Source organism: Petaurus breviceps, unplaced genomic scaffold (genome assembly GCF_028583685.1).
Source record: "Petaurus breviceps papuanus isolate PSGF00001 unplaced genomic scaffold, PetGlider_PUasm1.0 90895, whole genome shotgun sequence".
NCBI lineage: Eukaryota > Metazoa > Chordata > Mammalia > Diprotodontia > Petauridae > Petaurus > Petaurus breviceps.
This window is the reverse complement of record NW_027187372.1, coordinates 7,368,024-7,384,155: the sequence shown is the minus strand read 5'-3', so window position 1 is coordinate 7,384,155 and position 16,132 is coordinate 7,368,024. Positions and strand designations below refer to the sequence as shown.

At 35.4% G+C, this 16,132-nt stretch overlaps 1 protein-coding gene across 1 annotated transcript in view; it reads right to left on the bottom strand.

The window, feature by feature from the left end:
• Positions 1-1,740: 1,740 nt before the first annotated feature.
• PLA2G4A (phospholipase A2 group IVA) overlaps positions 1,741-16,132 on the bottom strand; it is a 179,428-nt gene continuing 165,036 nt past the window's right edge. The window contains exons 16-18 of the mRNA XM_069074439.1: positions 12,116-12,311; positions 11,115-11,272; positions 1,741-7,017 (exon numbers count right to left, since the gene is read on the bottom strand). Coding sequence (XP_068930540.1) covers positions 6,886-7,017; positions 11,115-11,272; positions 12,116-12,311 — 486 coding nt within the window. The 3' untranslated portion in view covers positions 1,741-6,885. The remainder of the gene's footprint in view (positions 7,018-11,114; positions 11,273-12,115; positions 12,312-16,132) is intronic.

Here is a 16,132-nt window from a genome sequence, read left to right as displayed (position 1 = left end):
GGGGGGGGGGGGGGGGGGGGGGGGGGGGGGGGGGGGGGGGGGGGGGGTAGAGAAGGCTCCGGACTATGTATTTTCAACCTAAGCATGCAGGGACAATCACCATAAGGAAACGTACCTTCTAGGTAATAAATTATCTGTCCAGAGCAACCAATGAAATTAAGAATAATACAAAATGGTCTGCGATCCTGTGTGATCCCTTTTTGCTTATGCAGTGAGAGTGGCAAAATAGCAGAAAAGAAAATAGTATGACCTGAGAATCAGATGGCTATTAGATCATCTATAAACATTAACTTGTGTCTTGATGTTCTAAATTTAAGATGTTTGTCCAATGACCAATGAGCTCACATATTGCTCGGGAAATGGAATCATAGAAAATATGACATTTAAAAATTATATCTCTATCTTCTTTAGTCTCTAAATGGAAGATTATTTCTTTCAATTATTCAAAAGTATTATTCTAAGAAGAGATTCATAGGCTTCCTTAGACTATCAAAGGGATCCAAGATAGAAGAAAGGTTAAGAACCTTTGCTACAAAAGACAAAAGGAAGTTGGCATTATCAGGAGGTTAGGTTATAGGTTCTCTTTGGGGAGAGCCAAATAAAGAAGTTGGTAGAAATCATTTTATTGTGAACTCAAAGGTAAGAAGAGAGATCATTTCTTGGGTCAATGGATGATTTCATATTTAATTTTATTTTATTTTGCTTTTTGGAGGGGGGAAGGTGGGGCAATTGGGGTTAAGTGACTTGCCCAAGATCACACAACTAGTAAGTGTTAAGTGTCTGAGGCCAGATTTAAACTCAGGTCCTCCTGATTCCAGGGCCGGTGCTCTATTCACTGTACCTCCTAGCCACCCCAAGATTTTACATTTTAGAATACATAAAAAGACTACAATGAATATAATTTCTGTTTATTTGCTAAAATTTATTGAAGATGCAAATATAGAAAAATTCAATGGAGAACTCATTACATACCTTCAAATTAATTAATGATGTTACATAGGGTTTTTTTAAGTAAACAGTATGAAATGGAGATGCATGGTTTCATATTGAATCTTCTTTTTGTGTTGTGCTGTGTACATTGAAATGTTTTTTTTCTATTTGTATATAAGTTCAAAATGAATTTAAATTTTTTTAAAAAGTTAAATCAGCATAGACTTTATTACTAGGTAATCTCAATGCAAGATTGGGTATAACAACATAATAGAAAATATTGGAAAATTTGACTCAAGATTAAGAAACAAAAGAAGGCCAAAGGTTTCCCCACTACACAGAAGCTCTACCCACTTACAATTTAGTACTACTTTCTTAAAATAAAGAGTCAGGAAGTGTACCAAATAACATTTAGAAAGGTGATGATTACAATTTTACAGGAAGCAACTGGTTCCTGAAATAAAAGATATTTCAAAGTCCCATAGACTTGTAAGAGCAAGGATTAAAAAAAAAATCGTACATAAAATTGGGAAAAAGATACATCATGAAATAAAACCAACTCTGATCTATTTAACCAAGATTTTAATATACTCACGCTTCTCTTTAAATTGGCAATGGATAAAAGAATAGGTATTTACAGATACTATCAGAATTTCCTAAGGAGGTTTCACCCATGTAAATCAATTGTTACAACAAGGAGGCCAAAAGAAACTAAGAGCAGCAGCATTCTGTTTTATTTTTTTTAACTTTTTTTAAGTTTTAAAACAACTGATTGCTTTGCCAAGAAACAAATGAAAACCAAGAGCAATGTTGATTTCAAATATAAATGTTTTATAAAATATTACAGAATAATACAGTGGGAAATTATGAGCACTATTGCCTCATAAAAATAGTAAATGAAAGGAGGAAACAAGTATCCAGAAAGTTTGGCAAAATATATAATGAAAGCGTTTAAAGATGGAATTAGGATAACCAGGGAGTAAAATATGTAGGGGAGTGGTGTACACAGAAATGTGACCAGAAACCTCTTTCCCATCAAAAACTAATGCATACTGCAATAGAACTGTTTTGGGACTTTATCATATCCCCAATATATAGTATGAGGATTACACAAAACAAAGTCAGAAAGGGAAGCTATATAGAATAAGTAGAGAGGAGCTTCATGTTTCTGAATGCCTAAACAGGGAAGGCAAGGAGTACTAGGAAGGGGAAAAATATGCAGAAAGAAAAGGAAAAGTTGAGGCTGGTCAAAACAAGTTTAAAGAGTTCAATTATTTTTGCTGACTACAACTATTCTTTCTCCATACTTATATTCATATTTCTCCAAACCCATTCTTTGCTTTCTCTTGCTTTTGCTCATGCTACTACTCTTCTGTGCCCGTAATCCTTTGAGACCCAATCTTTCTTTCTTGAAAACTATCCTGCTCCATGAACTTAAAATCTGTTCCTTTCTTACACTCTCATAGCTATCACTTTATTTTACACATCTTAGGCATTTGCTATTACAAAATGTAGCCTCTTTGCTTTTTGACTTTGTATCCCTACCACATAACACGGTACCTACAATGTTATTTGTTAGCTGACTCTCCTCTGTACTAGAGACACCTCTCTATGTCCTTTCACGTGTTAAATTGTAAGCCCCTTGAGGACAGAAATTACTTCTGATTTCTTTGTATCTTCTTCATTTCTGAATCATTGTTCTATATATTATTGTACCCATTAAATAAGCGTGTTGTTGAAAATGAAGGGTTGGAATAATTGGAGTAGAACATACATGTTGGTCTGGTATTTTTTTTCTAATGAAACATAGATGTAAGCCAAGAATAATCACCCAAACATGCATAATTTTCAATTTGCAATTCTGCATTCTGATACCATACAGATGCTGTGTAGGTACACCATACTGGGTCAACTTTCATTTGCCTTTTACTGTGACAATTTAACAGATAGGGTGCTAAGATAATTGCCTCTATTTTCTTTCAATTTTCTACAGGTTGTAAGTTAAACAGGGGAAAAAATCTATTCATCAATACTGGAGGCATTTATTAATCAGCTAGTAGATTTACTTAGTATCAAGACAATGTCTAGGAAGAAAAATTCATTGCAAGCACTTTTCAGGGGCTTGCACATTTTCGACAATTAAAAATGTGGCTCTAATTCACATAAAAGCACATCCATCTGATTAACAATAACCCTTTTGATAAATGAGTCTATCTTTGTAAGTCTGGTTTGTTGTGAAAAGTATAGATAAAAAGTGCTGACTGCCTGCAGGTAATGCTAATTGGGATGAAGATGTAGGTACTTGAACTTGACCATGACATTAGTTACAAACCAAATGCATTGTACTCAGTACATAAGTGTGGTGTGTGGGTGGGTATAAGTGTGCATGCAATGTCTAGAGTTGGGCACAAAGTTAAAAATGATAATACTGATACTGAGAATATCAGTAGGAAAATTTGCATCAAGTGAAGAAAGGAGTATGAATAAAGTAAATAGAGAAAGGTATCTATGGCCATTCATTCATTCACTTACTCCACTTAACATGAGCCCTTTAGGATGATGCTAAAACAGTGGAGGGGATTTAGGATGCCCTCCAGCCTCTTCTAAAACATTCCATCTTTCTCCTTCAAAACACTTCTTCCTTTCATGAAGCCTCCAAGCAATCCCACTAGATTCTGGTTACTTTACTCCAAAACTTTTGTCTGTAATGATAGTCTGTAGCATTCATGGTAGCAAGGAAGCATTTATCATTTCAAACCCTATCACTTGCAATGCATAAAACAGTTGTCTACATACAAAAGGGGCTTAATAAATGTTTAGTGAATGCATCAATAACTATATAGCTGCTAGCAGTTGGATTATTTCCTTATGTTACTGTGTGCTTCATCTCATATATTTTAGAGATAAATGTTATTCTTTCTAATTTCTTTAAAATTTCTTTGAGGTCAGGGCCCTGTGTACAATTTCCTTCAAATTTCTCCACAGTATTGGTTATAATATTTTGCTCAAACTGTATTCTTTAAATAGCCAGAGACTGAAAGATGTGAGGATATGAGCTAAAAAAAAATTAGGCAGTGGTTTCAGAATAATTTTGATGGTCACTGTCATCACGCTGATTTTCAATCTGTTTCTTTGTGAGAATTGTACGATCACAAATTTAGAGGAATCTTAGTGAGAGATACTCTAGTCCAACCCTGGTTGGTGAGGAAAATTAGATCCAATGAGATTATACAATGTGTTCAAGGTCATACAGGTAGTAGGTGACACATCTGAGATCAAACCTAGGTGTTCAGATTCAAACCCTGGGCCCTCTCTAGGACATCACACTATCATATCACCCATCATCCACTGTTAATGAATTCAGGTTTTTTTCTGTTGTTGGAAGATGGATGCCTGTTTTTTATCCTAGAAACAGGGGCTAGAACTGAGGAAGGTATGTCTGACTGAGAAGCAACAGCTGGGAGGGATTCAGGGTTGCAAAGTGCAGTTTTCTGGTTATAAGAGTACGTGGGATTGTGGTGAGTTACATGGTTTATGAAAATTATTTCCAAGGTTACTACATTGACCAACAATTTTCCTTTCCCACCAAGCATGGAACTAGGAGAAATTATCAAACTACAAAATCAAATCAAACTGTATTCTTGATTGTAATGGTTGTCAAGTGGCTGAGGATCCTGTCAGAACCAGCCTATAGGAGGCAGGGAAGGTAGTTAGATTGTAAGCTCCTTGAACATAGGGACAGCCTTGCTTCTTTTTGTACCCTGAGCATTTAGCACAATGCCTGATACACAGTGGGCATTTAATAAATGTTTATTGATTGATGGGCTGAGGTAGTAACTTACATAGTGTGTTTTAGAGGCCCAACATTGAGAAACCTGTAATTTAATTGCTTTAAGGGAACATTAACTGAGGCTATTTCTTCAAACAACATAGATCAGCACCTGCAACATATAGTCTTAGAGTTGCCTGAGTCACCTATAAGTTATATGACTTGGATACAGTCACACAGTCAGAAACAGGACTCAAAGCCAAGTCTTCCTGATTTTGAGATATTCTCTGCATCTATTGGACCCTGATGCCTCTCAAACCTATGATACTTTTTGCATTATAATATAGGTATTATAGATTATATATTATGTATCAGCACACAACCAACTATAATAAAGAGCCCCAAAACATTGTAAATTCAATAATCTATCTGTAAATAATATTGAGTTACCTGCTCTTTAATTGATGCATCAAAGTAGTTTGGAGTAGTTGAAAGTATACTGAACTAGAAACCAGAAAATGTAGGCTCCACCTTAACATTCCATGCCTCTGTCTTCCACACAAGCATGTTGTGAATATTAAATGAGATAATCTATTAAAAAAACTTTTGAAAATAGAACTTGCTTTAATAGAACATCAAGGTAGTTTGGTCACATGGGGAAAGCACCAGATTTGAAATTATAGGAACTAAAATTAAATCTTGGCTCTACCATTTACTTCTTGTGTGACCTTGGGCAAATTATTCCACTTTCTTGTGTCTCATTTTCTCCTTCTGTATAAGGGGGGGGGATTAAATAACCTCTGAGGTTTCTTACAGATCTTAATCTATGGAGGAAAGAGAGACAGACACAGACATGCAAATGAGCAGCAGAGATGGATACAAACAGAGAGAGAAACATTATGGGAAGGAATGTGGAAAGAGGAAAAATGAATGGAAGCTACCTAGTCAGAAAGGAAAACAAAACATGGAAAGAGGAGGAATGAGGGAAAGTCAAAAGGAAAGAGAAAGGCCACACTCTGCAAATATCAAGCCTGTAGCTCAGGGGATCAGAAGAAGTAACAATAATGTGGCAGTAAGATTCAGTGATCCTTTGTGATATGGATAATCTCAGAGGAGAATAGGAAAACTGGACTGCCATAAGGTGACTATTTTTGTCTGTACCATTGCCTTAATTTTCTGGTGAAAAGCAAAATAAAACAAAGAAAAAAATTTTAAAAACCTAACTTGTACTCTTTGGTGGAGAGGCATTGGGAAGCATGCAACATAAACCTGCTTTAATAATTCTGCATTTCTGATTCCTGATTCGGTATGTGCATTATTTGTTTTTATCACAGGAATTCTTAAGAGAAGTAGCCTGAAGGTGATAAAGGTGTGATATTAGTATGGAGTAGTCAAAAGAAGAGCAGAGTTACAATCAGAAATCTAGGTCTGAATCTTAGCCCTCATTAGCTATGCAGCCAAAGGGAAGTCACTCAGGCTCATTGACCCTAGTTCTCTCATCCATAAAATAGGAGTAAAAACACCCACCCCACCTTCCCATCATGCTATGGTGAAGAAAGGGCTTTGTAAACCATGAAGCACTATATAAATGTAAGATAACATTATTTACGTTCAATTTTGACCTCTCGCTTTGGGTACAGAGGATCTGAGATTCTGTAATAACTTTGGATTATTTCACTAAAAGCGCTGACACAACAAATCTTTAAAAACAAGCTTTCACAAAATATTTTATATTTCTAAAGACATCTATTACATTTCTGTATACATAAATAAGAAATAGTGTTGTCCCATAGGATGATAAATCTAGTCAGTGGATAAAATTTGCACTCCATGTAAAATAGTACTCCTTGACATCAATCCTCTCAAATACTCTAAAAAGAATCAGCATTTAAAAAACATAGTACAGTGAATAAGACAGCTGGTGAGGAATGTTTTAAAATTCAGTATATGTTCCTACAGTACATTTGGAAATTCATACTGACTGAATACGTGAATAAGCATGTGTTCACATAACGAGTGACAATTGTCAAGTCAAAAAGACAACAATGGTATTATTTTCATGCAGCAAAATCACTGGTCATCTTAGTGCCATCCAGGCTCTGTAGAGCAATGATGCCTTGTGGCAAATCCAGTTGTTATAATATTGAAAACTACTCTAGCATAGACAAACTACTCAAGCACACAATCTATGCTGAGGGCTTGCTTAGGGAGTCCTTGTTAAAGAATCTTCGTGCCTCTATGTTACTGAGGGAAACGGAACAACGAGATGGGTTCTGTCTTCTGTACTCAATGCTTTCAAATATGGCGTTCTTTATCACCTGCAAAACAGAAGCAACAGATTCATTTGATAAATGTATTCATGACCTTCTACATGCAAGCTACTATGTGGGGGTGTTAGCGGTAGAAAGATTAAAATCTTTTTAAAAAGACAGTCACTGCCCACAATGAGCAAGCATTCTACTCTCAGGGGAAGGTCAGATTACATGTGATAAATGCATGGTTAAGTATAATACAAAGCTATTCTGAATTCATTTTATTTTATTTTTATTTTTTTTAAGCAATTGGGGTTAAGTAACTTGCTCAAGGTTACATGGCCAGTTATTATTTCTGGGTGTGGTGCTGATTATCTGAGCCTGGATTTGATCCAGGCCATCCCAACACTGGAGCTGGTGCTCTTACTCGCTGAGCCACCTGGCCGCCCCTAAGCAATTGGGGTTAAGTAACTTGCTCAAGGTTACACGGCCAGGTGTTTCTGGGTGGGTGCTAAGTGTCTGAGCCCGGGATTCGATCTCCAGGTGTTCTCAACACTGGAGCCGGTGCTCTTACTCGCTGTGCTACCTGGCCGCCCCCTGAATTCATTTTTTTAAAAAAGGATTCATCTTGTACAATAGTATGACAATCTGAGTAAAATTTTACACTCCCCAACATCTTTATATATTTTCTAATTCCTAAGTGTTTCATGATTACAGAGAAATACTGGAAATTCTAGGTTGAGCATTCATACACATTTGCAGTAGACCATCACCCTCATTGTTCTTGTTAGTAAACTCCATCCCTCTGTTATAGAAGTCAAACGTCTGTAACGTTCTGTATCGTTAAGGAGAAAGCAATCTCAGTAGATAATTGAACAAAAGGTATCAATAGTTTTTCAATAGAAGAAATGCAAGTTTTCAACACATCTCCAGTCTTCTTACCCCTTACTTCCTTCAATGTACTCTAAGATCCAGTGGCTTCCGCTAGCTCCTTTCTTTTCCTCTCACAAGATACTGTAGCATCTATCAACTCTGTGCATTTTCCCTGGCTGTACCTCCTTCTTGGAATGTCACCCTTCTCATATTCCTTCAGAATTTAGCTAAAATCCCACTTGGAAAAAAAATCTTTCTCATTTCCCCTTAATGATAGCTCTATTCCTCTCAGATTTACTTCAATAATTGTTTGCTTGCACATAATTATTTGCACACCCCCGCCCTTCTTTGTATTCTCAATGCTTAGCACAGTGCCTGGCACATAATACATACTTAATAAATGCTTGTAGACAACTTGACTTGAACATTAAAAATAAATGTTCTCAGTCATTAATAACAAGAAAAATTCAATCTAGAACAAATGAGTTTTTTAAACTTGCTCATCATCATTTGCAGGCTCTAAATTTGGGGTGCATGGTCAGGTGACTTTTCTGGGCTCCTTAGTTTCTTTATTAGTAAATGAAGGCATTGTAATAAATTAGTTCTAAGCTACTGACCAGTTCTGACATTCTGTGTACAGTGTAGTGTACCCCATTCAATAACAATAAAAACACAGAGACTGAACCACTAGATGGCATTTCATGCTCACGGAATTTTTTGGCAGATTTTTCAAATGTTTGTGGAACATACTATGTGGTTCAGATAAGATCATTTAAAAAATTCAAATGGGCTAATTTGTCACCAAAGCTCTGCTTCTATAATAAATTTATGAGAGGACATGTATACATTTCATAACTACAATGTACTCCTTGCTCACGCCTGTCTTGTAGAATCCCTAGCTTCCTTCAAAGCACATCTCAAGGACTAATTAACACCTGATCCCTTCCCCTGCCCTCAGTTTGTTAGTACTCTCTCCCTCTTGAGATCACTTTGTATAGATTCTGTATTATTTACTTGAATTCTCAGTAGAATATAAAGTCCCTTTAAAGGCAGGGACTTGAAAAAAATTGTCTTTGTATCCCCAACCTCACAAGTCCATCAGTAATCATTCATTAAAATCCTAAAATACTCAAGGCACTGTGCTGAGCAATGAAAATACAAAAATAAAAATGAAACCATCTCCACTTCATGGGGATTATGTTCTCTCAAGAAAAGCATCTACAAATAAAAATTAGATGCAAATTATATATGAAAGGAACTCAAGGTAAAAGGTACTTGTTATGTGTGTATGTCTTCTTAATTAAGTTGAATCCTATATGGCAATTGAGACCTGGAATAATTCTCTCCTCCTCCATGACACAGCATGCTTCTTAATCAATTGCATTGGTATCAAGTGTGAGCTGTTTCATTCCACCACTCAATAAAATGTTAGAGGAAGTATTTTGGGCATTATAAGATCAAGCTAAAGTCTTCCATCCCCATCCCTACCCCCATCAGCCAAGGTGTATTCAATGCAATTGAGGAAATGAAGTGTACAAAAGAGATTAAAGTAAAAGGCCACAATGGCACACAGACAGATTCGGGGTCCTAAGTAATAGATTACAGTCAGCTAGAAACATCAAAGCATGGCCAATGGCTAGAATCTGGTTGTCTCAGATATTTGCAAAAACTGATGCTAATAGAGATGATCACAATATGCTGAAATGGTGCAGCCACAAAGCAGAGAGGAAAGAAAAACAATGCCATTAATACACTGAAGAAATACACAAACAGTTTCCAGTGAGGTGGCACAGCTGTGAGCAGCTGTGAGATTCAAATTCAGATTTCAGGGGAAGGAGTATTCTTTTTATTTTTATTTTTAGAGCATTCTTTAAGCAAAGGGTTAAGTATGGCTAACTGGGAATTGAAGAACCAAATTTCTGATGAACCACAGATCCCACAAAGGGTGTCTATAACTACAAGTTGTCTTTTAAAGATAGGTGTTTAGCCTCTTACATCTGTTCTGACAAGTATTTCTTCCCCCTGCCTTCCCCCGGTTCCTAAGACAATAATGAAAGCACTTAAAAGGCAACATGACAATTGCAAGAAGACAATTTCTGATGAGTTTGTTATAGGGTATTGTTACTTAAAAGAATCCTTTCTTAAAATCCATCCTCTTTAATTTAAATGAGTTCCGCAGTTTCTCATCAATGTTTCAAATAAACCACTTTCTCATTTGCTTAGAACAAAAAAAAAATTAATTGAATGACTATAAATAACAGTCATACTTGGAACAAAGAACTCATTAGAATTTAAATCAGAATTAGAGTGAGAGAAATGTATATAAATTATTAGCATTAGTTAATGTCATTTTAAAAATTTTCTGTGTGTAATATGGTAAATTTACACATCCATAATATATGCAATCTAGCTGTAAAATCTGTAGCCTATTATGTCTGCCTAATATGTGTTTACCTATACAAATATATAGGGGCAGCTAAGTGGCACAATGAATAGAGCACCGGCCCTGGAGTCAGGAGGACCTGAGTTCAAATCCAGCCTCAGACACTTAACACTTAACTAGCCGTGTGATCTTGGGCAAGTCACTCAACCCCAATTGCTCCCCCCAAAAAAAGAAAAAAAATATATATACACCTGATATGTACTTCATCAAGCATTGCATTCAATTAGTCTTCATTAAGCACTAGATTCTGGTGATACAAAGATAAATATGAAATAGTTCTTATGTCCAAGTTGATATTCTCCTCATGCCACTTACATTCCTCTGCAGGAAACAGTATCTTCAAGTTTCTGGCTCTCCTTGAAGTTGTTATGGATTTCAAGATCAAAGTAATAATTTTTAACCTCATAACTTCATAAATCAAAGGTTATTTTATCTTTACTTTTTCTGGCAATCAACTATTTAAATACTGAGTTTGTGGAACCACAATGGAGGAAGAATGACAAAATCCTCAAAGTTGCCCCCTGCTTGTAAAAACAGTATTTATTATGACCTACTAGGTGATGAAATAACAATATCAGAAACATTGAATTGTAAAGTTGTATTTTCTTTGAAATGTAACTTTTGAAGATGTGACCAAGCTGGTGTATTACTTTTGCTGTGAATTCATACACACACACACACACACACACACACACACACCCTATATATATTACTGCTAGTCCCTCCTAAAGGTTAGCAGTATCTGTGTTTAAGATGACTATTTACATATTTAAGTGATTTACATATTTAAATGTGTATCTTCCTTAGAAATAACCTGGCTTTACTAAAGGTCTAAGATTATACTTACATCTATGTTATTCAATGTGTTGAAATGCATTAAATCATGAAGCCTTTTAAAAGCTTGATTTGGATACTGAAAGTTGAATGTGGAGAATGGAGATTCAGGGTCATCAAAAATATCAAAATCAGCAAAATCTTTCTCTTCCTGTGTTTCTCTTGGAATTCCTATGGCAACAGAATGGATGCAAATGATGCTATTAATTTACAAAGAGTAAATCATTTTAAAATGCTAACTAACACACATGTTGAATTTTCTGATCTTAAATTTGGAAGAATTTTTACAGGGCATCTTGGCTAATTTCCTTCCCAATGAAGAAATTCCTTCTCCATCATTTCTGAAATCATTCAACCTCTACAGCAAGCAAACTCATTCCTTTGTCAGTTAGCTAGCCCATTTTATTGTTTGATAAATCTAATTGTTAAGAAGCACTTAAAAAGAAAGCATACCCACATGTTAAACTAAATCCTGCCTCCACATAACTTCTACTTATTGGTCCCAGTTCTTCCTCTTGAGCAACTTAGTCTTCTCCATCTTATACAATATAATACATAAAATATTTGATGATCACTATTATGTGTCCTTGAAATATCTTCTTATATTAAATATTTATAATTCTTTCAATCATTCCTCATCGTTTGCAGGTTCCCTCTTTTAACATTATTTAGATTACCAATTACCTTCCTGGGGAAAGGAGGATCATAATTTAACATATTCTGAAGATATGAATTGACTCAGAGTATACAGAGGACCTATTACTTCCACTATTGGGAACACTCTATTTCTATTAAATTAGCCTAAGTTTATATTAGCTTGTCTAGCTGTCATATCATACCACTGATTCACATTGAACTTTCAGTTGATGAAAACTTCCAGATCTTTTTACACAAGCAGTACTTTAAGGTTAGTTCCCTCTTCTGATCTCTTACACTGCCCTGTTGTACCTCTTGAAAAAGAAAAACAACAATTTCTGTTTGACAGGAAATTTCTACAAATCATTTTCCACTCACCAGGAGCTTTATAATTCCTGAAGTTGATATTGGCCAGAACAAAATGGATGATGGTTGGACAATCTTTTTCTACATCAGGATTTTTGGGTTTGAAGACATAACATTCCTTCAGACCTTCTCGATCAAACACATAAGGATCAATCTTTGGAAAGGAAAGCTTATTCATTTTAGCCCACTTTTCAGCAAGCAGAATTTCCTAGGGAGAAAAAAAATATTTGTGACATTTGAATTCACCTCTTCCCCAGGTCTTTCTTCTTGTTTAAAATCTCAAAAGGAGATGAGGGCCCCTATCAAATACCTTCTTTACTTTAGCAATGTGTTTTATAACTCCAGAAGGTAGCACCACTAAAATAAAGTTTAAATACTTCATAGCTAGGGCCTTAACCACGGCATCTCTTAAGGAAACTTATGAAACTTATAATTTAATATTATCTCAATAATCCCCATTACACCATCACCCAACCCTGAAAAAGTAAACTTGCAGATAGAACCATAGCAAAGAAAACAGCATTACACTAGATGTCAAATATGTTTTTATGTGAATCTATGAATATATACTCAGAGAAATGTAAACTCTATGAAGGTAGGGATTGTTTCCTATTATAACCCACCAATGCATAAAGTAGTGCCTTACACACAGTGTATAGGCACTTAACTGTATGTACTTATTAAGTTGAATTACCCTCAACTCAACTCTATTTATGTCTATGAGAGGCTAGCAAATTATAAATTCTAAGCTAGCTTTTTCCCCAATAATACTTCCAAAGATAATAAACACCCAACATCACAGTGGTTGTCAGAGAAAAGTCCACTCTGCAAATGACCAGTTTCTTATTTTAAACTTGGGGGGGTAGCATTAGACACTTTATAAAAATAAGAAAAATTAATTTTAAAAGAAAAGAATTGAGTCACTGATGAGTTTGTTATTTCTACACAAGCAGCACTAATAACCATTCAGGATTATTCAAGATAAAACCAAAAGGAGACAGGAGTATGGGAAAAGAGGAAAGGCTCATGATTTTTAACATAATGACTCAATAAACTGACTAGTTATGTTTCCCTTACCACTTGGATGCGTAAGAAAGTGAATTTCACAAAGAAAAAAAGTCTATTTTTAGATAGATACTTTCTTATTGGTAGTTAGGGAGATTAGAGATTTCCATTTACTGATCCTGAAAGACTGCATTTTAAAAGTCATGTATTAAAACTCAGAGGGATTACTGTAAGTCAGAGGAGTCAGACTATTGTATGAGATGGCTTTTTAAAGAAGGAAAAAAACTCACACATTATTATTGGTCCAAGAATTCTTGCCAGATTTTTGTTTATTTTTTTCTTTCAATTTAACTTGATTACCAACCAGGTACTGTAAAATTGTAGAAATGTTCCAGAAATTTACCTTTAGAAGCACTTTTGGGGGGTTATTCAAAGATTCATACTAATCATATTCCCATGAAGTAAAATACAGGAAATGTTGGATTTTTGATCCTCTCATATCTCTTTTTTGCTTTTTGGAGGGCAATTGGGGTTAAGTGACTTGCCCAAAGTCACATGGCTAGTAATTGTGTCAAGTGTCTGAGGTCACATTTGAACTCAGATCCTCCTGACTCCAAGGCCAGTGCTCTATTCACTGTGCCACCTAGCCGCCCCTCTTCTTATATTTATTATTTGAAAAGTAACATGAAGAAATTTGCAATATGACTTCCAAAAAGGCAATTTGTAAAATTTATAAATTTGCAGAAAGAAGAGAATAAAATATATGACAATAAGAATGTATACAATACTAATGCTAATTGGAGACTGAACTCAGATGAATTGCAGACCAATCTTGGTTGCAAAGGAGATATTCCCTTAGTCTTTTCCAGATCTATATTTATGATCTTGGTACAAAAATGGGAAAATACAATGCACAATAATTCTATTTGTCACAGTAGTTTTGTCAGTCAGTTTTACTAGACTATTTTCCTTTATCAAAAGGCAAGGTTCAAAGGGGAAATAACCAGTATGAGAAACAAAAGGCACCAATAAAACTAAAAAGAAAGATTATTTTAAAATATAAGCTCACATTGAATCTTAAAATGTATTTGAAAAATTCATATAAGCTAACTAAAAGCAAGTTAATTTAGAAACAAATATTTAAGTAGATTAGGGATCAGTTAAAAATCAAAGTAATAAATAAGCTATACAAGAAAATGGAAGTCTTTATCTCCCCTTTTTTTAATAACTTGGAGTAATTTTTGATTTCCAAAATGTCTTTTACAACAACGTTTAAATCACTGAAAGTAGATGAGGAGAGACACTGGAAAGAAAGGAAGGAAGAGAGAGAGAGACAGAGAGACAGGGACAGAGAGACAGAGAGAGAAATGGAGACACAGAGAAGAGACAGAGAGTTAAGAGACAGAGAGACAAAGAAAAAGGAAAGTATTCATTTTCCCCCAAAGTATTTTCTATTTTTCTTTTTAAACTAAAGCTACTGTTAAAGCTAATTTCTACATGGTTTTAAGTATATAAAACATTGCTGATTCTCATGTCTAGTATTAAGGATTTAGGCTCCTGTCCCAAATAACATTGCTAACTGGCTCAGTAGTTGGGTGGCTCCACTGGAATTTTATCATAGAAGGATTACTTCTCACTGATATGCCATATTATGAGTGTAATGGAATTTTTTAGGGAAAGAAAAGGGTCATCACTCACCAGTCTGGGTTCTTGAGGTTGGGGTCACATAATAGCAGTAAAGAGACAATTAAGACCATTTAAGTTTTTGTTTCTTTGTTTTTTGTGTTGATTTTGATAGCACTAGTCATAACAGACTTTTCTTTGGCTATAGACAACTGAAAAATCCAAGGTTTGGCTTGTGCTACATTTAGCAATTATTCCATGGCAAAGAATCTTAGCAATATAAACTATAGAGCCACTTTTTCCATAATCTCTTAGGATTATTACTTAGAACTGAGGACTGGTTAACATCTCTTCTCAGTCCCTATGTGTGCTACCCTAAAAAAGTTCTCAGTTTACTTTTCATTGATAGGGCACTGACCTTCAAGAACAGTTATAATAGAGATGTTTTACACACTAGAATCATTCATTTTTGCCTTTAATAAAAATCATGAGAACATTTCTCAGAGGCACCTAGGTGGCATAGTGGATAGAGCACTGAACTTTTCATTCATTCATTCAAGATACATTTATTAAACATCTACTATGTGTTAGGAACTGTACTAAGTTCTAGGGATACAAAAAGACAAAAGACAGTGAATGCCCTTAGGGAGCTTATAATCAAATGGAGGAGATCATGCACAAAAATGTATATACAAATTAAACTATGAACAGAATAAATAGGAAATAATTAAAAGTGGGGAAACACTGGAATTAAGAGGAGTTGGGAAAGGCTTCCTGTAGAAGGTGGGATTTCAGTTGGAACTTGAAGCCAGGGAAGTCAGCAGTTGAAGTGGAGGAGGCAGTGTTTCAGGTATGGAGGATGGCCAGAGAAAATGCCCAGAGCTTAAAGATAGAGTTTTGTTCATGGAACAGCTCAGAGGGCAGTGTCACTGAACTAAAGAGTCTGTATTGGGGAGTAAGGTGCAAGAAGAAAGGTAGGAGGTGGCTAGGTTATAAAGGGCTTTGAATGTCAAACAAAACACTATATTTACTCCTGAAGACAATAGAAAGCCACTGGAGTTTATTGAGAGGGTTAACCGAGCTGGACTTGTATTTTAGGAAAATTACTTTAGTTGTTGTGGAATGGAGTGAGGATAGACTTGAGGCAGGTCAGTCCGCCAGTGGGCTATTGAAGTAATCAAGGTGTGAGGTGATTAGGACTGCACCTGAAATCTGGTCTCAGGCATTTACTGCCCGTGACCGTAGGCAAGTCACCCAGCCTCCTACTCCAACTCAGTTTCCTCCTACTGGAGTTGTTGTGAGAATTAAATTAGATAACATTTATAAAGCATTTTGTAAACTGTAAATTGTCATGCAAATACTATCTATTATTATTTTTATTATTTTCCTCCCAAGTTCCAA